Source organism: Heteronotia binoei, chromosome 2 (genome assembly GCF_032191835.1).
Source record: "Heteronotia binoei isolate CCM8104 ecotype False Entrance Well chromosome 2, APGP_CSIRO_Hbin_v1, whole genome shotgun sequence".
NCBI classification, from domain to species: domain Eukaryota; kingdom Metazoa; phylum Chordata; class Lepidosauria; order Squamata; family Gekkonidae; genus Heteronotia; species Heteronotia binoei.
In genome coordinates this window covers 177,984,127-178,011,653 of record NC_083224.1, presented here as the reverse complement: position 1 = coordinate 178,011,653, position 27,527 = coordinate 177,984,127, and the positions used below count along the sequence as shown (strand labels likewise).

The window sequence follows — 27,527 nt, the reverse complement described above, 5'->3', positions numbered from 1 at the left end:
ACTGAGGGGGTCAGAAAATCCCTTTTAAAAGCCAGAGGAGCCAAGGAGGAGAGTTCCTTCTGCCCCTCGCTCGATTCCCAAGCCGACCTGCGATAATGTTCCGGCTTTTCAGCCAGGCAAAGCGTTGCTTGCAAGTGAAACGGGGACTGCAGAGGTCACTTTGCTCCGTCCGCTTTCCTGCAGCCCTGCAGCAAAACAGGTAGGTCCTGGGGCTGGGGGCAACTCTGGGCAATGCAGACAACTGCAAGCGGTATCCTGAGCACATTTCCGCTCAGGACTGTTGTATGGCCATCTCCTTGGCAAGTTTGACTTGAGCATACTGCTTGAACGATGATGCATTTTGGAGTCTGGGTTAATTTAGCCGAGGTCAACAGGGTCATGTTTTCTCTAGAAACTTGGAAATGCAAAAGCTGCCATTTCCAAACCCTTTCTTTCTTTCTTTCTTTCTTTCTTTCTTTCTTTCTTTCTTTCTTTCTTTCTTTCTTTCTTTCTTTCTTTCTTTCTTTCTTTCTTTCTTTCTTTCTTTCTCTCTCTTTCTCTCTTTCTTTCTCTCTCTCTTTCTTTCTCTCTTTCTTTCTCTCTTTCTTTCTCTCTTTCTTTCTTTCTTTCTCTCTTTCTCTCTCTCTCGCCTGCCTGCCTTTCCTTCTTTCCGCTGCTGCTTTTCTTTGTTTGCTATACCTTCCAAGTCTACTACCAATTCTTGTTGCTTTCTTCAGAGTTTCTCCAGTGTGGCAAACTTGGTGCCTGCCAGGTGAGCCAGAGGGCCATATCAACACAAGGACATTGGCCCTTGAAGGCCAATTCCACCCCCTCCCCTGGCTACTCCCAGTGATGAACACCAAATCCCTGGACAGCTTTGATCACTACTAGGAAGCATTTGATTCCAAAGCTGAGCAACAGAAATATTGACAACATTTACGCCTGGCTCTTAAGATGTGTGAGAAAGATGTGTACAGGTCTCTTTCGATCAATTCTTCATAGCTAGATAAGCCCCTAAAGCTTTGCTAAAAGTTTTGTCCGACACATGCAATGAATTGATTAGAATTTCTTTCATTGAGTGACAGATCTGTGATAGGTTTAGTCCATTCCTGTAAATGTATTTGAATCGACTGATTAAATAGTCAATTAACGGTGCAATCCCAAGCCAAGTCACACCTATTAAAGTCCATTTCAGTGAACAAGCTTAGAAAGATGTAACTATTTAGGACTGCCCTACCCTAAGAGTCTTACATTGTTCTCTTCCCCTCCAGAACAAAGTTAAAGTCCAGTAACATCTTTAAGACCAACAACGTTTTATTCAGAATGTAAGCTTTTGTGGTCATGCGCACTTTGTCAGACAATGAAATGGGGTACCAGTCTGGTTTAGATACCATTTGTTGTGCTGGAAAACTGGCTATACTTTCCATTTGTTAATTGTACTGTTTTGCCATTGGATTCTAAGTTTGTCCAATTTTGCATGCTTAACCACTACCCAAAAGCTATATTAGGGCTGCCAAATCCCCAGGCCGGACAGGGATTCTCCCACCCAGGAGGTTCCCAACCCGCCAGCCCACATTGGGCTGGTGGGGGGAACCTCCCCTGACATCACTGGTGCGATGACATCACTTGCAGGTGACATCATTATGCCACTGACATTGCACGCTTTAGGCATTTCCAGGAAAACTCCATGGTTTTCCCAGACGCTCTAGCAATTTGGGAGGGAAAACTCTATAGTACAATAGGTAGCATAGGGTTTTGCCCTCCCAGATTTTTCCATACATTAACTCATTTTCCATATATAACTCTTTATACTGGTGTTCCTTTGTGAAAGAAAGGCCGTTTTCCCACTGACCTTACTCCGGAGCGACATCCCTCTTCACCGCGCAGTGTTTGCGCGGATTTCCCACCAACTGCTGTGCACAACTAGGAAGTGCCGTAGCTTTTGCGTCGCAGGTGTAAACCGCTAAAAACCAGTTTACATCTGCGACACAAAAGCCGCGGCACTTCCTGGTTGTGCGCAGCAGTTGGTGGGAAATCCGCGCAGATGCTGCGCGGTGAAGAGGGACGTCGCTCCGGAGTAAGGTCAGTGGGAAAACAGCCAAAGACACTAGGGAAGGGCTGTGGCTCAGTGGTAGAGCCTTTGTTTAGCACACAGAAGGTCCCAAGCTCAATCCCCAGCATCTCCAGTTAAGGATCAGGTATTATGTGATGTGATGTGAAAGACCTCTGCCTAAGACCCCAGAGAACTGTTCCCAGTCTCAGTAGACAATACAGACTTTTTTGTGTGTGGGGGGGGGATATTTTTTATGAACATATAAAGCTGCCTTATGCTGAATCAGACCCTCGGTCCATCAAAGTCAGTATTGTCTACTCAGACTGGCAGCAGTTCTCCAGGGTCTCAAGCTGAGGTTTTTGACGCCTATTTGCCTGGACCCTTTTTTGTTGAAGATGCCGGGGATTGAACCTGGGACCATCTGCTTGCCAAGCAGATGCTCTACCACTGAGCCACCATCCCTCCCTGTATTTGTGTGTGCGTGTGTGTATGCATGCTTCTGGCAACCCCTACTGCATTTAATGTTAAAGTTGCTTTCCTTCCACCTCTCTCTCCCCCCATCTATTTTCCTTCCTTCTCTCAAACATCTGACATTCATGTCTTGTGGCTCTCAAACATCTGATGTTTATTCTATGTGGCTCTAACATTAAGCAAGTTTGGCCACCCCTGCTGTAGTGGCAGCTGTCGCTGAAATGCTATTTTAATCTTTACAGCCAATCAGGTCTCAAATGGGCAATCAGAAGTCCTACTGGACAGGAGCCCACCCGGCCCCACCCACTTTCTGAAAACACTTGGCATCGGGAAAGGTGTGGGTGAACACCATGGTGCCCTAGGACACCATGTTGGGGATCCCTGGCGTAACCAATTCGGGACATCCTAATGAAGTGTAACTACCGGCCGAGAAACACAAGAGTTTGAAAACTCTGCAGTGGTTAACAATATGAGTCAAGTTTGGAAGAAATGCCCTTTGGCCCCAATCCGCCATCCTATCCGGTAGTGTTGACCTTGCATTGGCCTAACCAAAGGCCTCTACATTAAACATTAACCTCCATAGCCAGTCTTAGAGAGAGGATAGTCATGGTTTTAGGATTAGGCTGTAGAGTGGAAAGGACGTCAGTGAGGAAACGAGATAGCCATCCAGGCAGCTGGATCGATGATCGATCACAGATCAATCAGGGTGCCAAAAAGCTATTGCCTTGAGGGCATGAGAGAGATAGGTGGGCATTCAGACAGACAAACATGCAGAGACAGAGCTGGATTTTGATCTCGTTCAGACCTGAGCATTGTCATTCAGCAGCCTCAGGGAAGTCACTCTCTCTGTCCCATCTGTAAATGGGAATAAATGAGCTACACACAAGAGCTGCTGTCGTGAAAGTATTGGGGTCCTACACTTTCTTCCCCCTTGCCCTGCAGTCTTCCATGGTGCAGCAGCTCCCTCCAGCACTAGCAAATCAAAGCATTTTAATGCTGAAGGTCAGGATGGTTTGCTGGGAGGACAGATACCATCCAGGACTTGATGCTAGATGGACTGGCAGTCCTGTCAGAGAGAGTTTTGTGTAGTGGTTAAAAGTGGCAGACTCTAATCTGGAGAACCGGGTTTGATTCCCCACTCCTCCACATGCAGCCAGCTGGGTGACCTTGGACCAATCACCATTCTCTCAGAGCTGTTCTCTCAAGAGAAGTTCTCTGAAAAGCCCTCCCAGCCTCACCTACCTCACAGAATGTCTGATGTGGGGAGGGGAAGGGAAGGTGATTATAAGCCATTCTAAGATTCCTTATGAAGTGTGGGGTATAAATCTATCCATCCTCCTCCTCCTTCTTCTTCTGGAAAAAGTGCTGTCCTTGGATCAAATTGGCCATGGGATAGAAACTGTCTTGGTAATCCTTGATCTATTCTAGAGCAGCGTGTCTCATTTTTCCTGGATTTGTCTGTAGCATTTGGTACCATCAGCTGTGGGATCTTTTTTGGGCAGAAATGGGTCTGTAGGGCAAAATTCTGCATTGGTTTCAGGGCTTTGTGTGTGTGTGTTTGAGTGGGCAGGTTGCAGAAAACACGTATTCCTAGGGGATTTCTGTTCTACCCCATGACCCTTGACTTATAGTACTTGGCCTCAGTATTCTTTGACAGCTCCATGAAGCCACTGGGAAAGATCATCCATCCCTGATTTTTCCCATCAAAATGCAAGAAGGCAGTGGAAATCATCAACCCTGATGCACCGGGTAGTGGTAAATAAATTTAATGGAGAGCCAGTTTGGTGTAGCGGTTAAGAGTGCGGACTCTTATCTGGGAGAACTGGGTTTGATTCCCCACTCCTCCACTTGCACCTGCTGGAATGGCCTTGGGTCAGCCATAGCTCTGGCAGAGGTTGTCCTTGAAAGGGCAGCTGCTGTGAGAGCCCTCTCCAGCCCCACCCACCTCACAGGGTGTCCGTTGTGGGAGAGGAAGGTAGAGGAGATTGTGAGCCGCTCTGAGACTCTTCGGAGTGGAGGGCGGGATATAAATCCAATATCTTCATCTTCTTCTTTACCCAGGAATGAAAGAAGTGCCATGGATTGGGAGTAATGCAGATTCAGGAATTGGGATGCAACTTGCTCTTAATTGGGGGGTAGGGGTTACAGTTCTCCTGATGGGGTTGCCGACCTCCAGGGGGTTACAAATCGAGAGAAAAACGTGTTCTTAAAGTAATAGCAACAATATTAAGGAACTCTCAGAAAAATTCACAAGATATGCACTATACTCTCAAAGTAAATTGACTTGAATGCTTAATAACATTCTAATGAAAGGCACTAAAGTATTAAAGCATTACGTATGTAGACAAGTTTAACATTGTTACGACAAACACCTCAATAGGGAATATACCAATAAGAGTCAGTCACATGGGAGTCCAAAAAGAATGTACTACTCAAATGTAGCGAAGTTGACATGCAGACCTTTCCATACAGAAACGAAATAAATGTCCAGAAAATTTATTCAAAATAATTCTTGCTGAGGTGATTCAAATGTGGATTCAGACGTGAAAGAGAAGTACAATTGATAACACGTATCCTAGGTAAAATTTACATGTTTCAAACCAGCTTCCTCTGATCAATATACTTCAGTAATCTGGAACTTCAGTAATCTGGAACTGACAGAGATCAGCTCCCCTGGAGAAAACGGCCACTTTGGAAGGGGGATTCTAGGGTATTATACCTCACTTAAGTCCCTCCCCTTCCCAACCCCCAGACTCCACCTCCAAAATCTCCAGGAATTTCCCAACTGGGACCTGGCAATCTCACTCCTGAACAAAGAAGCTCACAGTCCAAGGGAACTTTTGAACACACAATTGATTACCAAACTACAAAGATCAGTTTCCTTTAGGGCTGCCAATCCCCAGGTGGTGGCAGGGGATCCCCCGGTTTGGAGACCTTCCCCCCACTTCAGGGTCATCAGAAAGTGGGGGGGAGGGAAATGTCTGCTGGACATTCCATTATTCCCAATGGAGACAGATTCCCATAGGGTATAACGGAAAATTGATCAGCGGGTATCTGGGGCTCTGGGGGGCCTGTCTTTGAGATAGAGGCACCCATTGCAGCATAGCATCTGGTGCCTCTCCTCAAAACACCTTCCAAGTTTCAAAAGGATTGGACCAGGGGGCCCAATTCTTTGAGCCCCCAAAGAAGGTACCCCTATCCTCTATTATTTCCAATGGAGAAAGGGCATTTAAAAGGTGTGCTGTCCTTTTAAATGTGATGGCCAGAACTCCCTTTGGAGTTCAATTGTGCTTGCCACAACCATGCTTCTGGCTCCACCCCCAAATCTCCTGGTTCCACACCCAATGTCCCCAGATATTTCTTGAATTGGACTTGGCACCCCTAGTTTCCTTGCAGAAAATGGGTGCTTTGGAAGGTGGACTCTGTGGCATTTTGCCCATTGAGGCCCCTCCCCTCCCCACTCCAAACCTAACCCAACCTGGAGCTGGCAACCCTAGGGGAAAGTCAGGCCCAAGTTTCCACTCTGCCAGCTGGGCGACCATGGGCCATTCACACACTCTCAGCCTAACCTACCTGTTGTGAGAATAAAACAGGGGAGAGGAGAATGACATAAGCTGCTTTAAGGGGGAAGGCAGCCTAAAAATGAAGGAAAACTTTTAATAAAATTTAAAACGAAACAAAGAACAAGACCTACCAGAGTTCATCAGGGCAGCTTGCCTCCAGCTGCAGAGATCCAAAAGTAAAGAGCCAGTCTGGTGTAGTGGTTAAGTGTGTGGACTCTTCTCTGAGAGAAATGGGTTCGATTCCCCATTCCTCCACACACACCTGCTGGAATGGCCTTGGGTCATCCATAGCTCTTGTAGGAGTTGTCCTTGAAAGGGCACCTTCTGTAAGAGCTCTCTCAGCCTCACCTACCTCACAGGGTGTCTGTTGCGGGGGGGATGGGGGTAAAGGAGATTGTGACCGCTCTGAGATTCAGAGTATAGGGTGGGATATAAATCCAATATCATCTTCTTCTAGAGCCTGGCCTGGAGCTGCTCCAGATTCTGGCTTCCTAGGAAAATAAAAAAAAACATGGAGTAGACTTCTGAATATTGCAACCCTCTTCCTCAGGTGAAGAATCTTTCTTCTCTACTTCCTTTGCAGATTCTCGACAACTTCTAACCCGGCTCCAGCCCAGGGCGTCTCCTTATGGCCCAAGGACGTGGGTATCCTTGCTCTCGAGGTGTATTTCCCTTCCCAGTATGTGGACCAGGTCGAGCTGGAGAAATACGATGGCGTCGAGGCGGGGAAATACACCATCGGCCTAGGCCAGAAGCAGATGGGGTTCTGCGCCGCCCACGAGGACATCAACTCCCTGTGCCTGACCGTGGTGCACCGTCTGGTGGAGCGAAGCCGCATTTCCTGGGACTCCATTGGCCGGCTGGAGGTGGGCACCGAGACCATCATTGACAAATCCAAAGCAGTCAAGACTGTCCTGATGCAGCTGTTTGAGGAGTCTGGGAACACAGACGTTGAGGGCATCGACACCACCAATGCCTGCTACGGAGGAACGGCTTCCCTCTTCAATGCAGCAGACTGGGTGGAATCCAGCTCCTGGGATGGTAAGGGATTCTGACCTGGGCCTGGCTTGACTGTTCAGGTGGATTTTGCCATTTCACACAGTAAAATCCAGTTGCAAAGTGCATCGAAAGTGGATTGAAAGTGCATTCCTTAGTGTGTGTGAAAGACAGTTTCTGGCTTGAGAGCTAGTTTGGTGTAGTGGTTAAGAATGCAGACTCTTATCTGGGACAACTGGGTTTGATTCCCCGCTCCTCCACATGCATCTGCTGATGTGACTTTAAGTTAGTCACAAGTTCTCTCAGAGCTGTTCTGCTAAGGAGCAGTTTCTGTCGGAGCTCTCTCAGCCTCACCTACCTCACAGGGTGTCTGTTGTGGGGGAGAAGGGAAAGGAGACTGTAAGCTGCTGAGACTCCTTCAGGTAATGAAGGGTGGGGTATAAATCCAATCTCCTTCTCTTATTCTTCTTGTGTCTCCAATAGGTACAGTTGCCAACCTCCAGGTGGGACCTGGAGATCTCTTGCTTTTATAACTGATTTCCTTACTACCAAGATCAGTCCTCCAAGAGGAGGGGTAAGAAACGTTGGCTCTCCATATGTTTTTTTTTTGCCTACAATTCCCATCAGCCCCAGCCATTGGCCATTGGCCATGCTGGCTGGGGCTGATGGGAGTTGTAGGCAAAAATCATCTGGAGAGCCAACGTTCCCTACCCCTGCCCTAGAGAAAAACACTGCTTTGGAGGATGAACTTTATGGCATCCTACTGTGCGGAAGTCCTTCCACTCCCCAAACCAACCCTCCCCAGGTTCCATCCCCCAAATCTCCTGGTATTTCTTTACCCAGATCTGGCTACCCTATCAACAGAATTGCCAACTTAGGGTTGGGAAGTTCCTTGAGATTTGGGGGGAGTGGTGCCAGTGGAGGGCGGGGTTTAGGAAGGAGGGGGACCTCAGTGGGGTATAATGCCAGAGTCCTCCCTTCAAAGCAGCCATTTTCTCCAGGGCGACTGATCTCTTTTGTCTGGAAATCAGTTGTAGTCCTGGGAGATCTCCAGCCCCCACCTAGAGGTTGGAAGAATCAAGGAGAGGGGTCACCTTGAGCTATTTTTTGAGTGCAGTGCCTGGCTAATATCTATCTGGAGACTTTTCTGTCCTGTTGGGAATTGTTAACATTTTCCGCAGTGCTTAGGAACGCACATAAGAATTTCATGTAATTGACACGGAACTTTCATGTCTTTATCAACACGTTCATTAAGAACAATCAAAGCAGGACCGGTCAAGTCGATTTCCTGCACATTTGGACTCCTTCTTACAAGAACTGATAATTTTGTATATTACTGATCACTGTTATTGTTATATTAAAAAGGTAAAGGTAGCCCCCTGTGCAAGCACCAGTTTTTGACTCTGGGATGACGTTGCTTTCACAACGTTTTCACGGCAGACTTTTTACGGGGTGGTTTGCCATTGCCTTCCCCAGTCCTCTACACCAGGGGTGGCCAACGGTAGCTCTCCAGATGTTTTTTGCCTACAACTCCCATCAGCCCCAGCCAGCATGGCCAATGGCTGGGGCTGATGGGACTTGTAGGCAAAAACGTCTGGAGAGCTGCCGTTGGCCACCCCTGCTTTACACTTTCCCCCCAGCAAGCTGGGTACTCATTTTAGCAACCTCGGAAGGATAGAAGGCTGAGTCAACCGTGAGCCGGCTACCTGAACCACTGGGATCGAACTCAGGTGGTGAGCAGAGGGCTCCGACTGCAGTACTACAGCTTTACCACTCTGCGCCACGGGGCAGTGTAGTTATTTGGTCACTATAACCTAGTGGTTGTTTTTCATATTCCCCACCTAGAGGTTGGCAACCGTAGAACCATAGAGTTGGAAGGAGCCTCCAAAGTCATCAAGTCCAACCCTCTACTCAATGCAGGAAATTCACAACTACCTACCCCCCACTCACCCATAGCCCCAGTGACCCCTGCTCCTGGAGAAAATTGCTTCCTGACCCCAAAGTAGTGATTGGGATTTCCCTGGACCTGTAAGAAAGGGCCACGAGAACTAAGCATTGATGCAACCCTTCCCGCCCTCCTTCTCCTGATCTAACTCACAGAATCAATATTGGCTGTCAGATGCCCATCTAGCCTTTGTTTGAAAGCCACCAAAGAAGGAGAAGCCACAGGGCACTGCAATTCACATAAACTCAGATATGTCCCCCGAAAGCTGCGTTGGAGGGTGGCTCTACAGCATCCTACCATGCAGAAGTCCTTCCACTCACCAAACCCCAGGCTCCCCAGGCTCCATTGCCCAAGTCTCCAGCCAAACCACCTAAGGAACTGCTCGGGGTGGCATAGTAAAAAAAAGACCTCCCCTCTTTATATCAGGGAATGGCTCAGTCCCAGCAGAGCCGGCCCTGCCACTAGACAAACTAGGTGATTGCTTAGGGCGCTGGCCTTCTGGGGGTGTTATCAGTGGGGGGGCACCACAAGTCAGCTTTGCTTAGGGTGTCAGAAAGTTTAGTGCCAGCCCAGATCCAGGTTTGAATTTCTACTCTGCCTTGGAAGCTTGCTGGTTGACCTTGAGCTAGTCCCCTACTCTCAATCTAACCTACCTTGCAGGGTTGTGGGAAAGGGAAAAAGTTTTCAGGGGTTTGGGCCCCCCCTTGTGGAGAAAAGTGAGGTAAAAATGACAATAAGGAGCTTCACTGTTCAAAGCAAATTGTAGTTTCCTGTTGGCTGCTTTCTTCTATATCTCGCTCTGATGGGGAAAAGATTAGCTCTGGTCTGAAGGGGAAGCCTCTTGGTTTGGAAACAGAGATGAAAGGAAGTCTGGGGAAACAAATGGCCTCTTTGGGGGGTTTTTAGAAAGTTCCACACATTTCAGTTTATTTATAAAAGATCAAAGCTGACATTTAAATTAAATAGGTTGCCTTTCCCCACTGTTTTTGATGCCGTATTAGCTTTGGTTTGCATTGCTTTCCAGTTCAATTAACAGAGAGCTATTGCATTGTTTTTTGCTCTCATTGAATTGCTTTTCATATTTTCATATCCACCTTGAGTTTCAGTGAGAAAGATGATGGTGGTGGTGGTGGAGGAGGAGGAAACTGGCAACAAACAGGACAGAAAATCAGGGTAGAAGCCTTCCCCCAACACACACACACTTTGGAGAAGGGTTCTAAGCTCACCCATTATATTTGAAAATCTTCCCATGGTCTGCGCCCAGGGACAATCTGCTGCTGAACTATCAAGTAAGCGCAGCTATTCCTTGGTGAGGGTCATGCTCTGTACATGCTCGGGAGATGACTTCTTCCAAGGTCTAGCCCAGGGGTAGCCAAACTGTGACTCGAAAGCCACACATGGCTCTTGCACACATATTGTGTGGCTCTCAAAGCCCCCACCACCCCATTGGCCAGCTTGGAGAAGGCATTTCTCTCTTTAAATTACTTCTCCAAGCCAGCTGACAGCTTGGAGAATGAATTTAAAGTTGCTTTCTTTCTACCCCCCTCCATTTGTTTTCCTTCCTTCCTTCCTTCCTTCCTTCCTTCCTTCCTTCCTTCCTTCCTGCAGCTCCAAAACATCTGATATTTATTCTATGTGGCTTTTTCATTAAGCAAGTTTGGACACCCCTGGTCTAGCTCTATTGTTGAAAACATATACCTTCCCTAAGCCCTGGCAACAAACCAAGCAATCAGCCTCAAGGCCAAACTGCAGCAGAGTAGCCACGTTAGCCTGTTGTAGCAAAACCAAAGAGGGATCTTTTGGTATCACCTGAAAGAATAATACATTTCTTTGAACATAAGTTTCATGGCTAGAGCCTACTTCATCAGATGCACAAAGTGGGTCAGGAAATATAACTATACACAAGGGGGAGATTATGGAGTTAAAGGGCCATGACATTCAAGAGGTAGAGTGTGTAACATTTCTACACAAAACTGAAAGGTTCAGGATAAGCACAGGGGCCATTCACCACAGACATAATGGGGTCAGGTTAAGCCCTGTTTAAGCCATTAGCATCTCTGGTTGAGCTATTTAGATGTTTATACTCTTTTTCTTATCAAGGAGGCTTACAGTATCTTTCTCAGACCACTGGTCTAATTCTGCAGGGCCGATCTTCTATGTTCTCATGTTCTGCGCATTAAGAAAATTTAGGACTTCTACATCAAGTGATTTTAAAAGGGTCTTTTTGAGATTCACAGGATCTGAATTTTTCATAACTGTTTTAAGCTTACTTTCTTCTTGCAAAAGAAACTTGGGATTCTCAGCTTGGGAGAAACCAAAATCTGAAACTTCTTACAAGGTGTTTCTGATGGGTTATACATTGTTGGAGCAGCTCAGTGTTTTGAAAAAGCACGTGAATGGCATGTAAAGGTTCAAGGAAGTATTCCTGGGAGGCTTGCTCTGGAGGGAATTTCATTTTATTCAATGCGACATACTCGGAGACAGGGCCAAGGCCAGCATGTGGGAGTAGACAAACTAGGTGACTGTCTAGGGTGCCAGCTCGCAGCTAGGGTAAGGGCAGGCGCCCCATCCCCACTCGCACCGTCCCTGAGCCTTTCTCGGCTCTGAGGGATTGGGGAATGGGGCTTCCCCTGCCCAGTGTGCTCCAAACTCAGAGCGTGCTGGGCAGGGGACACGCCGAGTGTTCTTTCTCGGCTTTAAGGGATCGAAGGAGCTCCCCCGATTCCTCAGGGCCAAGAAAGAATGGGGCTTCTCCTGCCCAGTGCGCTCCAAACTTGGAGCACGCTGGGCAGGGGATGTGCCGAGCACTCAGCACAATGATGTCACCTCTGGGTGATGTCATCACACCGCTCACACACAATAAGTTTTCTCCAGGGGGTGGGGGGCAGGCACACGTTGGGGTTCTGACTTGGGCGCCATAACGCCACATGCTGGGGCTGGGCAGGGCTTTTTTTGTAGCAGGAGCTCCTTTGCATATTAGGCCACACACCCCTGATGTAGCCAATCCTCCAAGAGAATACAAGGCTCTTTATTGTAAGCTCCAAGAGGATTGGCTACAGCAGGGGTGTGTGGCCTAATATGCAAAGGAGCTCCTGCTACAAAAAAAGTCCTGCTCCCAGGAAAGTGTTCTTAGAGTTACATTCATAGTCTATTTTATCAGTGCTTTGCATAGCAACATAGCATAAGCAACAGTCTGTGTTGCCTGACATTTGTTCCAATAGGGTTGCCAACCTCCAGGTGGCACTTGGAAAGCTCCCATGACTACAATTGCTCTCCAAATGACATAGGCCAGTTTTCCTGGGGAAAATGGCTGTTTTGGAAGGTTGTACCGGGGTGGCCAAATTGTGACTCTTTCACGCATTTGTGGCTCTTGAAGTCCCCACCTCCCCATTGGCCAGCTTGGAGAAGGCATGTCTCTCTTTAAATCACTTCTCCAAGCCAAGACAGCTGGCAGCTTGGAGAATTCATTTAAAGTTAAAGCTGGCTTTCCACCTCTCCCTCCCCCATCTATTTGCCTTCCTTCCTTCCTTCCTTCCTTCCTTCCTTCCTTCCTTCCTTCCTTCCTTCCTTCCTTCCTCCCTCCCTCCCTCCCTCCCTCCCTCCCTCCCTCTCAGACATCTGACGTTTATTCTGTGTGACTCATATGTTAAGCAAGTTTGTCCACCTTGGGGTTATACCCTGCTGAGGTTCCCTCCCCTCTCAAAACCCCACCCTCCTCAGACTCTACCACTAAAATCTTCAAGTATTTTCCAACCCAGAGCTGTCAATTTTAGTTCTAGACAGTGCTCTTTCACATTGAGACCGCAGTCCTTTGGTACTCTGGAACTCTTACCTAACTCAATCAAGTTGTTTAGAACTGGGCTTTCCAACATGTTTTACAGCAAGAACTTGATGTATGTATACATTTATTTTATTGAAAACTTTCTCCCCGACAGTTGGGACCCAAGGAGGTTACCTGATTAAAAAACAACAACATATAAATCAAACGAAGTTTACAATACCAAATTTTTAGTAATCATACTCTGAACACCGCAACTGCTGTCAAAGCATTATTATTTGGAGATGACCGATGGATAGATGCATCGACAGACTGCTAAATAGATTAGATCCAACTCGCCTTTCTGCTGACAAAAACAGGAGGCACAAGTAACTTTTGACCACCAAAAAGCTTATGCTGGAGATCAGAGCCCCACATAGACAAATGCCATAGGGGCAGCACAGGAATGGTTCAAGATAGAGTGAAAAGGCTGGCCTGATCCAACCCATTACGCATACTGCCAAACATGCTGTTTCTTTTGGAATTCATGTTTTGAAATGCAGTTAATGAGACTACCTTATAACTCTGCAGCGGCAGCCCCAGCTTACCTCGGGACCTGGCCAAGGGTTTACTGAGAACAAGTGTTGGAACAGAAGATAAACTTTTGGACTTTGAGTCCAGGGAGGACTTCATGGCACAGCCTTTGACAAGTCCTCCCCTCCCCCCACCCCTCCACCTCTCTGACTCACAGCCTTTTAGGGGGAGAAAATAACAGCCTATTTCATGCCGTTTTTGTGGGTGACAGAGCAGGGGAGAGAGAGAGAGGAGGAGGATAACAGGGAGGTGGCTATGCAGGAAGGATGAGTATGATGTAGGGATGCCAGTCTCCAGGTGGGACCCGGGGATCCTGTGGAATTACAGCTGATCTCCAGACTACAGAGATCAGTTCCCTTGGAGAACATGGATGCTTTGAGGTGGACTCTGTGATACTGAACTCAGTGAGGTCCCTGTCCTCCCTAGGCTTCATCCCCAAATCTCCAGGAGCTTCACAACCTGGGTTTTGGCAACCCTATCCCCATCTCCTGCCAGTGGCCAAGGGGGACCTGATAACTCTTTGGTATAGTGCTTAGGGGGCAACAATGGAGACAGGTAGCAGTGCATAGATTGTAAGCTTCTTGAGGCAGGGTCCTGGTTTTTTTTTGCATTAACTTGTTTGCTTGCTTATTCAGATATGGATACTCTGCTTTTCTGCCCCAGTTGGGTTACATTATCCTCCCTCCACCATTTGATCCTCTGAAGTAGGTTAGGATATGAGTGACTGGCTCTAGATCACTCAGTGAGCTTCCATAGCAGAATAAGGGTTTGAACCCTGGGTCTCCCAGGCTGTAGTCTAAGACTCTAGCCGTTACACCCCACTGGTCCTCATTAAGGAGTTCAGCAAACACAATCAATATCTTGTAAGTGCCGTAATACACTTTACCATGGTGATGCTATGGAAAATCACACAACTCACTTTCACCGGATCATGCTTTCTAATTTCTGAGTAAATGCTCAAGTCTGGTACCTTTTACCAATAGAAATCTAGATGAAAACATCAAGCTGCCTTATACTGAATCAAGATAATCAGTCCACCCAAGTCAGCATGGTCTGGTCAGACTGGCAGGGTCTAAGGCAGAGCTCTTTTCTCAAAACCTAATGCCTGGTACTTTAACTGGAGATGCTGCAGATTGAATCTGGGATCTTCTGCATGCAAAGCTGATGGACTACCACTGAGACACGGCCCTTCCTTCCTTCCTTCCTTCCTTCCTTCCTTCCTTCCTTCCTTCCTTCCTTCCTTCCTTCCTTCCTTCCTTCCTTCCTCCCTCCCTCCCTCCCTCCCTCCCTCCCTCCCTCTCATGTTCAGGCTCTGAAAATGTTTTTTCCATTCTAGGACGCTATGCCCTGGTGGTCTGTGGGGACATCGCTGTCTACGCTACTGGGAATGCCCGGCCGACAGGTGGAGCAGGAGCCGTAGCTATGCTGGTTGGCCCAGATGCCCCTCTGACTTTGGAGAGAGGTTGGTATCCAGATTCTGACTGAACAGCAGATTCTTTGCATAGCCAACCATTTTGGACCCTTTTCTCGCTGACCTGAACATGATGTTCTTCTGTGTTGGCAGAAGAAGGTGGAAGGGCAGCAGGAGATGTTGCTGCTTTGCAAATGGGAATAAATTTGGGGGATGACCATGACATGTTGGAGCAATGCAAACACAGTTTATGGTTGCTAACTCCGGGTTATGAAATTCATGGAGATAGGGTTGCCAATCTCCAGTTGGGACAACAAAGAATCACGCAGACAGTGGGACTCCAGCTGAGGGCAGGGGATCCCGCAGTTTGGAGGCCATCCCTCCACTTCAGGATTATCAGAAAGCCGTGGAGGGAAATGTCTGCTGAGCATTTCATTATTCTCCATGGAGACTGGTTCCTAGGGTATAATGGAGAATCAATCCGTGGATATCTGGGGCGGTGAGGGGGGTTGTTTTTTTTAGTTAGAGGCCCCAAATTTTTATCTTAACATCTGGTACCTCTCCTCAAAAGACTTCCCATGTTTCAAAAAGATTGGACCAGGGGATCCAATTCTATGAGCCCCCAAATAAGGTGCCCCATCCTCCATTATTTCCAATGAAGGGATTTAAAAGGAGCATGGTTCCTTTAAATGTGATGGCTAAAATTCCCTTCGAGGTTCAATCGTGCTTGTCACAGCCTTGCTCCTGGCTCCACCCCCAAAGTCCCCAGACATTTATTGAATTGACAACCCTACATGGAAATGGGGGGGGGGTGGAGCCTGGGAAGGGTAGGGTTTGGGGAAGGGACCTCAGTGGGATATAATGTCATACACACTTCCCTCCAAAACAGCACTTTTATCCAGGGGAATTGGGGTATATAGTCTGGAAATCAGATGGAATTCTGGAGATTTCCAGGTCCCACCTGGAGATTGGCAGCCCTATGCAATAGACAGCTATGCACCAAAGTTGAGACAATCCTATGACATGATGGACAGTTATAGCATAGGAGAAGTAAATACATGAATGCTTTGAATATAATCTGGAGATTAGTTCATTTGCAAAAATCTAGAAGGCAGCCTCATCAAAAAGGGTATTCTTTCAGGCTTCATAAACCCTGCTGTATTCACAGCAGTCAAATTAAATGTGCATGGATTCATACATCCAAATTTGCTGAGCCAGGAGTTCTCAAGAGGCTTGCTGGTGGGAAAATAAGTTTCCATCACTGAAATGTATCCATCTCTCACAGGTTTCCAGGAATGTGGAAGGTCTTAACAAACTAGGAAGCTCAGTTTATTTCACACAGAGTGGCAGACTTGACATCTGGGACAATGGGCTCTTTCATGTCTGAAACATTAGTATGCTGACGTTGTTTTCAGAGTCCCTGCATTGGTTTCGTGCCCAGATCTGTTCTACATCACCAGTCCCCTTGAATTAAGAAGAATATTTGTTTTCATTTTGGATATTCACTCCATCAGTTACTGGGCTTAAAATTTGTTCTACTGCTTTAAACCAACATGGCTGCTCACCTGGAATTTAAAAAAATATATAAAACAATTAACTAAGCTCCATCAAGCCGTTATTTTCCCCAGTGCTTTAATTCTACACATCTTTTTTTTTTAATTTATGAAAGTATACTTTGTGTCTCTTAAGCCTGAAAACGTCACTGGTCAAAGTGTTATTTATTATGTTCCAAGGAGTTGTAGAATCTCAGATTTAGTAATACCGAAGAACAGACCTTGACTTCACTCCAAGGTAATCTTTTGTACTTTACCTCAGGCTGGACTTCCTTCCTATTTAAATAAGAAGCTGGCAGGGACTCTGCCAAAGTCTAAGAGGTACAGATAACCTCCGTTGAGTGTTTGTTGGTAGAAAGATGGGATGTTTGCAGATATCAGTGTTTTTAAGCCTGATTAATTCTGAAGGGACTGAACTGTTGATTTATGTGGCACACTAAGAGTCTAACTACACAGTATATCATTCCTGGGTCCATCCTTCAGACTACCTTGGGCCCTGTTAAGCAGATCTATGCTGGGAGTTCCCAAATGAAACCTTGATTCTAAGGTACCTGTGGGTCAATTTAAATCATGGGCGCAACGCAATGGAAGAGGGAGTTTAAGCCAACCTGAAACAGCTGCCGTGAACACTAATTTGCCTCATTGAAAAAACCTATATGGTTAGCCACCTTACCACACATTTGCACATAGCCCATTGGTATCCCTGTCGCCCAGCAGCACATATAGGCTCCATCACTGGGGCAAACAGCAGCTCCCTAGGATAATGTCAGGTTGGGAAGACATTGCAAGAGCAGGAAGCTCTCTCCATTTCCCCTTACACCATGGTCCCAGTTTGAATTGGTCCCCATGTTCCTGAGAAGTTTTGTTCAGAAAATTCTGTTGCACATCTACTTGACAAGGCCTAGGAATGGGCCCAGGGATAATGTATCATGTAGTTGGGCATTCTAGAGATTTAGTATAGACATGTGTTTCAACAAGGGTTGCCAGCCTCCAGGTGGTGGCTGGAGATCTCCTAGAATTACAACTGATCTCCAGGCAACGAAGTTCGGTTCCTGTGGAGAAAATGGCTGCTCTGGAGGGTGGACTGTATGACATTATAACCTGCTAAGATCTTGCACATCCTCAGATATTGGACGCATGCTCAAGTCTTCAGGAATTTCCCAAGCTGGGGATGGCAACCCTAACTGCTCCCACTGTCCTTTTCTGTAGTTTGGCAGAATACTGGTTCATCCTGGGTCTTATTCTCTCTCTCACTGTTGTAAGAAAATCCGTTGCTTCTTCCTTCCAAGGGCTCAGAGGAACCCACATGGAACATGTCTATGACTTCTACAAGCCAGACTTGGCTTCGGAATATCCCATGGTGGACGGGCAGCTCTCCATCCAGTGTTATTTCCGAGCTCTGGATCGATGCTACGCCACGTACCGCAAGAAGATTGAAAGCCAGTGGCAGAAAGGTCTGTACCAGAAGATCAGTGAACCTTAAAATAACCCCTTCAGGTATCTTTCCCCAGTTCCATCCTGGTGGGGATGAGTCTCTATATAAAAAAGGTTTCAGTACCAGGAGTCATGTAGCGCAAAGCTGAGGAGGTTCCACTGATGGTTGCTGACCTCTAGGTGGCGCCTGCAGATCTCCTGCTATAACACTGAACTAGAGACAATAGAGATCAGTTCCCCTGGAGAAAATATCAGCTTTGGTGGGGTAGACTCTATGACACTGTGTCCTGCTGAGGTCCCAACCCAGAGCTGGCAAGCTTAGTTGCACCTCATGGGGATGAGCTGCTATTTAGGAAAGGCCCACTTCCTTGGGAGAACAAGAAACTGCCCCAAGCCATTTAAACCAAACCGCTGAGCGGCAAGGAACTGTTTTTCAGATTTAAACTCCTGCTTTCTGCTCTTCACGAACCTCCATGAACTGTATTAAGATTCATGAAAGCTTGTGGCAGCTTTTCAGTTCACAAACATTGCTTCGTGAACCATGAACTGGCCAAAATTTACAACGAACTTTAGTTCATCAGCCAGTTCGTGCCCATCTCTGACAGTTACACATATGCCCTTTCTTCAAACTGTCAGGGAAGATATCTGACAAGTAGAATGCAGAATGTTCATATTTCAAGGGCAAAGAGGGATGGACGTCAACGCTACCATTGAAGCAGCGGAGAGCATGAGTCTCCGTGGCCTCAGGAGAAGAGGGCAGATACATGTTGGTCCCCTCATTTAGAAACAAAGCCACATCTCTGGAGCTAGAAGAGCGCTCTCTCTTTTCCTTCACTCCTTGGACTAGGGGAAGGCAGAAGCCTAGTAAGGAAACTGGAATTCTTAGCAGATGAGTTTAGGACAACCAAGGAAAGCTGCTGGTGGGCCACAAGGAGAGAAGCCCTGACAGAATGAGCATGTGGAAGGGGAATATTTTGATATAGAGAGAACTGTGGAGTAGGGATGCAGAGGGAAATATGTGAGTTGATCTGGGCACGGCTGGTTCTGCAACTAGGCAAACTAGGTGATTGCCTAGGGCGCCAACCTTCTAGGTGTGCTGAACTGGGCACTCCCCATCTTCTCAGTGGTGTTATCAGTGCAGGGGGGTGGTGCCAGAAGTTAGCCTTGCCTAGGATGCCAGACAGTCTGGGGCTGGCCCTGAACCTGGGGCCAGTTTAGGAGCAGTAAGAAGAAAATAGTAGCAGAGAGAAGGTTACAGGTTGTGAGGGGTAGGGGCCAAAGAACTCCCTCTTCTCAGCCCAGCACAGGTCACATGCATACTTAAGGAGCCATGGCTTAGTGGCAGGCCACAGGTTCAATCCCCAACTTCTCCAGCTATAAAGACCAAGTAGTAGGTGACATGAAAAACCTCTTTCTGAGACCCTGGAGAGTCGATGTCTGTCGGAGTAGGCAATATTGACTTGGATAGACCAATGGGCAACTTGAATAAGTGTCCCTGGCTCAGTGGTAGAGCATTTACTTTGCATGCTGAAGATCCCAGGTTCAATTCCCAGCATCTCCAGCTACAAAGACCAGGTAGCATATAACATTAAAGACCTGTGTCTGAGACCCTGGAGAGCTGATACCAGTTGCAGCAGGCAATATTAACTTGGGCAGAACAATGGACAGATGAAATAAGTGTCCAGTGTTCAGGGGTAGAGCATCTACTTTGCATGCAGAAGGTCCCAGGTACAGTCCTCAGCATCTCCAGATGAAAAGACATGGTAAGAGGAGATGTGAAAGACCTCAGCCTGAGGCCATGGGGAGCCACTGGCAGTCCAAGTGGACAATCCTGACCTTGATAGACCAAGGGTTAACTCAGTATGAGGAAGCTTTGTGCGTTCATTATTTCCAGGCCCATTATAGTCTGAGCTTTCTATATCTCCTACCGGGGTGGATTTCTAGCAGGAGCTCCTTTGCATATTAGGCCACACACCCCTGATGTAGCCAATCCTCCAAGAGCTTACAAAAAAGAGCCTTGTAAGCTCTTGGAGGATTGGCTACATCAGGGGTGTGTGGCCTAATATGCAAAGGAGCTCGTGCTAGAATTCCACTCCTGTCTCCTACCACTGTCATCACCCCCTGTCCTGTTCCTGGCTGTGGTTTCTGGGGAGCTTTCCACTTTCTAACTTATGCCTTTCTCCTCTGAGGCAGCTGGTATCAACAAACGCTGCACTCTTGAAGACTTCCAGTTCATGATCTTCCACACACCCTTCTGTAAGCTGGTGCAGAAGTCCCTGGCGCGGGTTGTGCTCAACGATTTCTTGGCATCCTCCAATCCCGACATGGAAAGTGAAATCTACAAAGGCCTGCAGGACTTCAGGTTAGTGAGGCCACAGGAGTCCCACTTCTAGCCGAGCAGGCAGAAGGAGTGGAGAAATGGAGAATTATCCAGGGCTTTTTTGGTAGCAGATATTAGGTCGCACCCTCCTAATGTAGCCAATCCTCCAAGAGCTTACAGGGCTCTTCTTACAGGGCCTACTGTAAACTCCAGGATGATTGACTACATCAGGGGTGTGCGGCCTAATATGCAAAGGAGTTCCTGCTACAAAAGAAGCCCTGGAACTCTAATTCAGCAGTTTCATGCTGGAGACCCCCTTTGAAATGTTCTGCAGGGTTGGGGAATGGTGCCATAGAGCAGTGGTCTCCAACCTTTTTGGCACCAGGGACCAGTTTTGTGGAAGACAATTTTTCCACGGACTGGGGGGTGGGGGGTGGGCGATGGTTTTGGGATGATACAATTGTGCACTTTATTTCTGTTCGTTTGGTGTAGTGGTTAAGTGTGCGGACTCTTATCTGGGAGAACCGGGTTTGATTCCCCACTCCTCCACTTGCAGCTGCTGGAATGGCCTTGGGTCAGCCATAGCTCTGGCAGAGATGTCCTTGAAAGGGCAGCTTCTGTGAGAGCTCTCAGCCCCACCCACCTCACAGGGTGTCTGTTGTTGAGGAGAGGGAAGGTAAAGCCGCACTGAGATTCAGAGTGGAGGGCAGGATATCAATCCAATGTCATTGTTGTCTTATTATTATTATTACATTGTAATATATAACGAAATAATTATACAACTCAAGGCTCAGTTGCTAACAAGCCACAGACTGGTACTGGTCCACGGCCTGGGGGTTGGGCCCCTACTATAGAGCATCTGGAGGGGTGCCCCCTAGGGTTCCTGAATGTGGCTATTTTTCAAGTCAAAAGTAGTACAATTCAACAAATGAACACAAACCACCAAACCAGCTCAAAGGAATCTCCATAGGCAACACTACCTGCAGTTCTGGCTTTTCTCTCCTTTTTAGGAATGTGAAATTAGAAGACACTTACTCCAGCAAGGAAGTAGACAAAGCTTTCCAGAAGGCCAGCCAAGAGCTGTTCAAGCAGAAGACCCAGCCTTCCCTCTTCCTCTCCGCTCGCAATGGCAACATGTACACACCGTCAGTGTACGGCTGCCTGGCATCTCTCCTGGCACAGTAAGTTGCACCCTTTCCTTCCTCCAGGGATACAAGCCATGGCTGCCTTGCTCTCTCCAGCAACAGATACTTCCCACTTGAGTGGGCCCACATCCATATGGGTGACAGTACAGATGCTGCAAAATGTGAATCTTTATAGCACAATAGCTCTTGTTTCATGAGAAGTCATGGCTCTCTGCACTGCAAAACTTCATCTGATGGCCAGGGCTTTTTTTGTAGCAGGAGCTTCTTCACATATTAGGCCACACACCCCTGATGTGGTCAATCCTTCTGGAGATTACAGTAGGCCCTGCACCAAGAGCCCTGTATGCTCTTGGAGGACTGGCTACATCAGGGGTGTGTGGCCTAATATGCAAAGGAGTTCCTGCTACAAAAAAAGCCCTGCCAATGGCCAGATGTTTACTCGCTGGAATGAAGGGGGCTCAGCCAGTGGGAGAAGATGTTCCTCTTCCAAGTATTCCATTGCTGATCTAAGAGTGGCCATCCTCAAGCACAGAAGCTTCAAGGGGAGGTTATAACCAATACTCCCTCTAAACTGTGGGGTTTGTGAGCACAAATTCTACTTTGTGAGCTACTGGCATTAAAGTTGTGAGCTACTGTATAAATTAGTTTGCTCTGGGGCCATTTTGCCTGAGCTTAGATGTGAGCCAGAGGCTAAAAAACTGTGAGCTAGCTCACACCAACTCAGCTTAGAGGGAACAGTGGTGATAACATGAGATTGCTGGACTTGAGTTCATTCACAGATTCAAAACCATGAACCCCTCCCTCCCAGGCTGAATAGGGACATACGATTCTTATCTCTCTATAGAGGCTAATTTTCTGCATTTCCTTGCTGCTCTGATCAAGCTAATTAACATGCATCTTATTTATTTATTTATTTATTTCTATTTGTATCCCGTCCTCCCTGGAAACAGGCTCAGGGCAGCTAATTATACTTCTGCATCCTGAGTTCCTTCTTTGTAACACCCCTCCCACCTTTTGCTTGGGGTATAAGGGCTCAGAGATCCCCATTCCAACCAGTATCTGATGAAGGGAGCTTTGATTCTCAGAAGCTTATACCCCAAAAGTCTTGTTGATCTGTATACTGCTCCTGAACTCAAATCTAGATGCCCAATAGTGGTGTTCTTCTTCCAGCCATAGGGCAAGAGGCAATGAGCCAATTATCACCACCTTGAGAACTCGATCCTCTGTTTGGCATCCACTGTTTCTTAAGGCATATACTCACTCATTTCCTTTCCAACATTGTTTCTCTTCCTAATTTCTTGTGAGGATCACAGGATGTCATCTGAGTGAACCTTCAGCTTCTTTCGGAAGTTGGTTGGCTTCTTTGTATAGATGTGATCTTACAGGAGCACCAGCGTTCAGCTTTACAGCAGTTTGTTTCTCATCTTATTTAGTTCCAGCAAATGTGGTTCTTAGTTCAGCAACTTTGGCTTAACGGGCTCATTTGAACTCTACAGGTATTCCGCCAAGCAGCTGGCTGGTTCCAGAATTGGAGTCTTCTCCTATGGTTCTGGCTTGGCAGCCAGCATGTTCTCCCTGAAGGTGTCTGAGAATTTTGCTCCAGGTAAGTTCCCTCTTGGAACAGAGCATCTCTTTCTCTTCTTCTCAAAGCTGTTCATCTCTTGGAGTACATGGAGAGTCCTTTGGGTGCTGAGAGGGTCAAAATGGGTGCATGTTGCCCTGGAATCTGGGTGCCAACCTCCAGTTGGGGCCTGGAGATAACAGCTGATCTCCAGATAACAGAGGTCGGATCCCCTGAAGGAAGTGGCTGCTTTGGAGGGTGGAATCTTTGGCATTGCACCCCACTGAAGTCCCTCCCTTCCCCAAACCCTGCCCCAGACAGCTGCTGTTTGTCTAGGGCTGCCTGGTCCTCCCAACCACCAGTGGTGATGGGGGTAGGGTTGCCAGATCCAGGTTGGGAAGTTCCTGGAGATTTTGGAGATGGACAGGGACCTCAGTGGGACCTCAATGCCACAGAGTCCACCCTCCAAAGCATCCATTTTCTCCAGGGGGACAGATCTCTGTAGTCTGGAAATGGGCTGTAATTCTGGGAGATCCCCGGGTCCCACATGAAGGCTGGCATCCCTGTTTTGCTCCACGGGAGTGAACGTGCAGTTATCACTCATGGGAATCCTAGCATTACATCAGAAAAATTAGACTACCTGGAAAGGAAGCCAAACTGCAGTTTTTTAATGTATGATTTTTCAGTGCTGTAACATTCCTTGCTTGTGAGATACATACGACCCTCTGTCTTGTAGGCTCCCCTCTGGAAAAGTTGGTCTCCAGCCTTTCTGATCTGGGGACTCGGCTAGAATCCCGAAAATGTATTCCACCGGAGAAATTTGCCGAGATGATGAAGATCAGAGAGGAAACACATCATTTGGGTGAGCACAAGATAACAGAGGACAGATTTAATTTTTTTTGCAGTGCACGCATAAGACAGATGTTTAAGACTCGGCATACCAAAAAATCCCAAGACCATCTTCCTCCCATCTATCCCAACGTCGCTGGGCTTTGTGAGAAGAAACTTGGTGGCTTTACTAGACAAAAAGATGGGATTTGGTTGGCTTTCCCAGCACCCAAAAACCTTCATTTCCCAGCCACCGGAGCATTGGGTTACCATGGGTATCTCTCCTAGGTGTTTGCAGAACTATCACTGTCTGATTTCGTACTAACCTTGTTCTGTGGCAGGCTTCCCTTTTTCTCTGGAGCAAGCTAGCAATTTCACACAAGCTGCTCCATGCCACCATTTTTCGTCTCAGCAACTCCCGATTTGATGTGCAGCAATGTAAACCTGTTTTTTCAGGCTTACGTTGCCACGCGTCGAATTGGGGGTTGCTGCGATGAAAAATGGCAGCACAGAACAGCTTGTGCAAAATCGCTAAGCTTGTTCCGGAGGAAAAGGGAAGCCTGTTGCGGAGCAAGGTTAGTGCAAAATCAGTCACTCTTTCCCATTAGCAAAAACAGTGGCCAAAGTGTACACAGAAAGGCATGAGGATAACTATCTTCCCAGTCCTCTCCTCTACACATACACCTCTTACTCTGTCTTTCTTCAGTGGACCACACTCCCCATGGATCAAGCAGTGACCTGTTTCCAGGATCCTGGTACTTGGAACGAGTGGATGAGAAGAACCGCAGGAAGTATGCTCGGAGACCACTGTAGGAGAGGAAGAAGCTGCCATCCTGGTAGGTTAGGATCCTGGGCAGAAGAAGCCATTATGGAAAAGAAATATGAAAGGGTGGGGAAGATAGAAGGCAGTATGAAAGGGATGAAATAGACAGAAGGCAGCATGAATTTTGACAAGGTGGCCATATGTCCTCCTGACATGTCTTTCTCTCAAGAGAACCCTTCTCCAGGGACATCAAAAGCAACCTCTCTCTGTTGCTTCCTTTCAGACTGAGAAAATTTGAACACAAGCTGTAAGAAGGTCAGGGAAACATCTTTCAACTTTTAACCTAAGCGGTCCCCTTTGTTTTTAGTGTTTCAGCATTTTGTTTTCCCTCCCTTTTTCCCCAAATAGTACCGTGGTGGCTTCCTTCCTCCCTCCCTCCCTCATTTAGAGATTTTAGAGTTTGGAGTAGTGGTTAAGTGTGCGGACTCTTATCTGGGAGAACCAGGTTTGATTCCCCACTCCTCCATTGGCAGCTGCTGGAATGGCCTTGGGTCAACCTCAGCCATAGCTCTCGCAGGCTCTGACCTTGAAAGGGCATCTGCTGTAAGAGCTCTCTCAGCCCCGCCTACCTCACAGGGTGTCTGTTGTGTGTGTGGGGGGGGGGAAGGTAAAGGAGATTGTGCCCTCTCTGAGGCTCTGAGATTCAGAGTATAGGGTGGGATATAAATCCAATACCTTCTTTATTATTTTATTTATTATTTATCTTGCGGGCAAAAGAAAAGGAACAAGGCCCAGTCAGAGTGGAGGAGCTCTTCATCTTCCCCTCTTATTTGAGCTGTTTTGTATTCCTTGATGGGTGTAACCCCCCCCCTTTTTTTTTTTAATGAACCTGCTCTCTGCCACTCTGGTCTATATTGCCTGAGCTTGGCTGCAGGAGGTGATGGTGCATCTCTTGGGTGAAAACATGACTAGAAGATCTCTCTTTGTGCTGCTGTCAGTGTGATCTCTCATCCATTTGTGGGACTGGCCATGATTTCCTAAACAGTGGGATTAAAAGGCTGATAGTGTCAGGCTCCTTTCTGTGGGCCAGGAAACAGGAGAAGGCGTGGCCATTGGGTGGGCCTTGATGAGCCCTTGGGCTCTTGTAAAATTTTAAGAAAGAGTAATGAACACCACCACAAAATGGCTGCCATGGGAGGTTACCCAGTGAAAGGTAGACAGGTCCCATGCCAAGCATCATCCTGTTTTGGAACAGCTATTTTCAAAAGGGTACTCTCTGCAGACACAAAGAGGAGACCTCCTGGATTCCTCTGAGGCACCTCCTGCTCCAATAATCTGGAGGAAAGCTGTTGACATTGGAGAAGATGAATTTTGGGGAAGAAGCAAGTGAACACTGAAATACTTTATCGTAACACCCACGGCCAATGCCATGCTGGGAATTATTAGGAAGGGAATTGAAAACAAATCAGCCAGTATCATAATGCCCCTATATAAATCGATGGTGCTGTCTCATTTGGAGTACTGTGTGCAGTTCTGGTCGTCGCACCTCAAAAAGGATATTATAGCATTGGAAAAAGTCCAGAAAAGCGCAACTAGAATGATTAAAGGGCTGGAACACTTTCCCTATGAAGAAAGGTTGAAACGCTTGGGACTCTTTAGCTTGGAGAAACGTCGACTGCGGGGTGACATAATAGAGGTTTACAAGATAATGCATGGGATGGAGAAAGTAGAGAAAGAAGTACTTTTCTCCCTTTCTCACAATACAAGAACTCGTGGGCATTCGATGAAATTGCTGAGCAGTCAGGTTAAAACGGATAAAAGGAAGTACTTCTTCACCCAAAGGGTGATTAACGTGTGGAATTCACTGCCAAAGGAGGTGGTGGCGGCCACAAGCATAGCCACCTTCAAGAGGGGGTTAGATAAAAATATGGAGCAGAGGTCCATCGGTGGCTATTAGCCACAGTGTGTGTGTGTATATATATATATTTGGCCACTGTGTGACACAGAGTGTTGGACTGGATGGGCCATTGGCCTGATCTAACATGGCTTCTCTTATGTTCTTTTGTTCTTATTGTCCCTTTAAGAGAGTCCTTGGCTGAAACACCACCCCCTGCTCCAGCTGCCACCGTGTTAGGATCCCCACAGTAGTTTATAATGCCATTTTAGAGAACCTGAAAAAGGTAGGAGAGATCACTATTAGCCTTTTAATCAGACTTCCTTTCTCTTCCCTCACAGACTCTTTCATACAGAGATAAAGGCTTTACCATCAGGAAAAACAGCAAGCAAACTGTCTAAAGGGGGCTTCTGGCTCCTAGTGACATAGCAGAGTTAGGGCAACTGATTTGCTTGTCTGTACTATTGTGCTCCCTGGTTGCTTTTGGAAGAGGCATCGACTTTTTTCCCTTTATCATCATTTTGGATTACATACTTTTGCTGGATTGTGAAAGGTTTGTAGGGTACATCAAGTATGTTAACACTGATTGATAAAGTTATTGAGCAGAAGGAGTGGGAATTATTTTTGCGACAGTTCCACCCAATAGATACTGTGCCCCCCCACACCAACTCTTTGTTCACAAGTGCTTTGTTGGCTTAATCCCTTCCCATCTCATCCTTCTTTTGGCTCTTGATAGATTTTTGGTTTTGTACAGGTTGGAAGATAATAAAAGAATAAAACAGAAAGCCGTTCTGTGCAGAGCCGCAGTGTGTTTTATGTCTTTGAATGTTGGGCAAAGCCAGGGAAGAGACATGGTTGACATGAGGCAGAAGTTCTTCAGGGATCAAAGGAGTGGATTGGTTTCAGTTTCAAGGTTCTAGATTCTTATGTTTCGGTAGATGTTCTCCTCCAAAAAAGAGCTTGGAGGCAAGCAGCCCCCTCCCAGTCAGAATGCACCAGTGAAATAAGTCAAATCAGTAGGAGTGGGGCCAAGAGAAGTACACCCAGGGGTGGAATTCTAGCAGGAGCTCCTTTGCATATAAGGCCACACACCCCCTGATGTAGCCAATCCTCCAAGCGCTTACAAAAAAAGAGCCTTTAAGCTCTTGGAGGATTGGCTACATCAGGGGTGTGTGGCCTAATATGCAAATGAGCTCCTGCTAGAATTCTACCCCTGAGTATGCCCCTTGTCTCTTCAGCTTAAGCAATACCCATTTGAGG

At 47.0% G+C, this 27,527-nt stretch overlaps 1 protein-coding gene across 2 annotated transcripts; it reads left to right on the top strand.

Moving 5' to 3' along the window:
* On the top strand, nucleotides 1-27,052 carry HMGCS2 (3-hydroxy-3-methylglutaryl-CoA synthase 2). Of its 2 annotated transcripts, none has more exons than XM_060232570.1 (10): nucleotides 1-199; nucleotides 6,650-7,107; nucleotides 14,695-14,820; nucleotides 17,612-17,776; nucleotides 19,950-20,118; nucleotides 21,087-21,257; nucleotides 22,718-22,824; nucleotides 23,519-23,644; nucleotides 24,317-24,446; nucleotides 26,609-27,052. In XM_060232570.1, the coding sequence occupies exons 1-9, from the start codon at nucleotides 96-98 to the stop codon at nucleotides 24,421-24,423; spliced, it is 1,533 nt and encodes a 510-aa protein (XP_060088553.1). In that variant the 5' UTR covers nucleotides 1-95; the 3' UTR covers nucleotides 24,424-24,446; nucleotides 26,609-27,052. The 2 variants fall into 2 exon arrangements, with proteins under 2 accessions (XP_060088553.1, XP_060088554.1); XM_060232571.1 differs by having other exon boundaries at nucleotides 9-199; nucleotides 24,317-24,450.
* Nucleotides 27,053-27,527: the final 475 nt, after the last annotated feature.

What these genes read in the sequence shown, in the direction of transcription:
- HMGCS2 (XM_060232570.1), top strand. Translation starts at nt 96, where the DNA reads ATGTTCCGGCTTTTCAGCCAGGCAAAGCGTTGCTTGCAAGTGAAACGG. An exon ending in GGAATCCAGCTCCTGGGATG is followed by an intron (nt 7,108 to 14,694) that starts GTAAGGGATTCT and finishes TTTCCATTCTAG; the next exon opens with GACGCTATGCCCTGGTGGTC. An exon ending in AGAGGAAACACATCATTTGG is followed by an intron (nt 23,645 to 24,316) that starts GTGAGCACAAGA and finishes GTCTTTCTTCAG; the next exon opens with TGGACCACACTCCCCATGGA.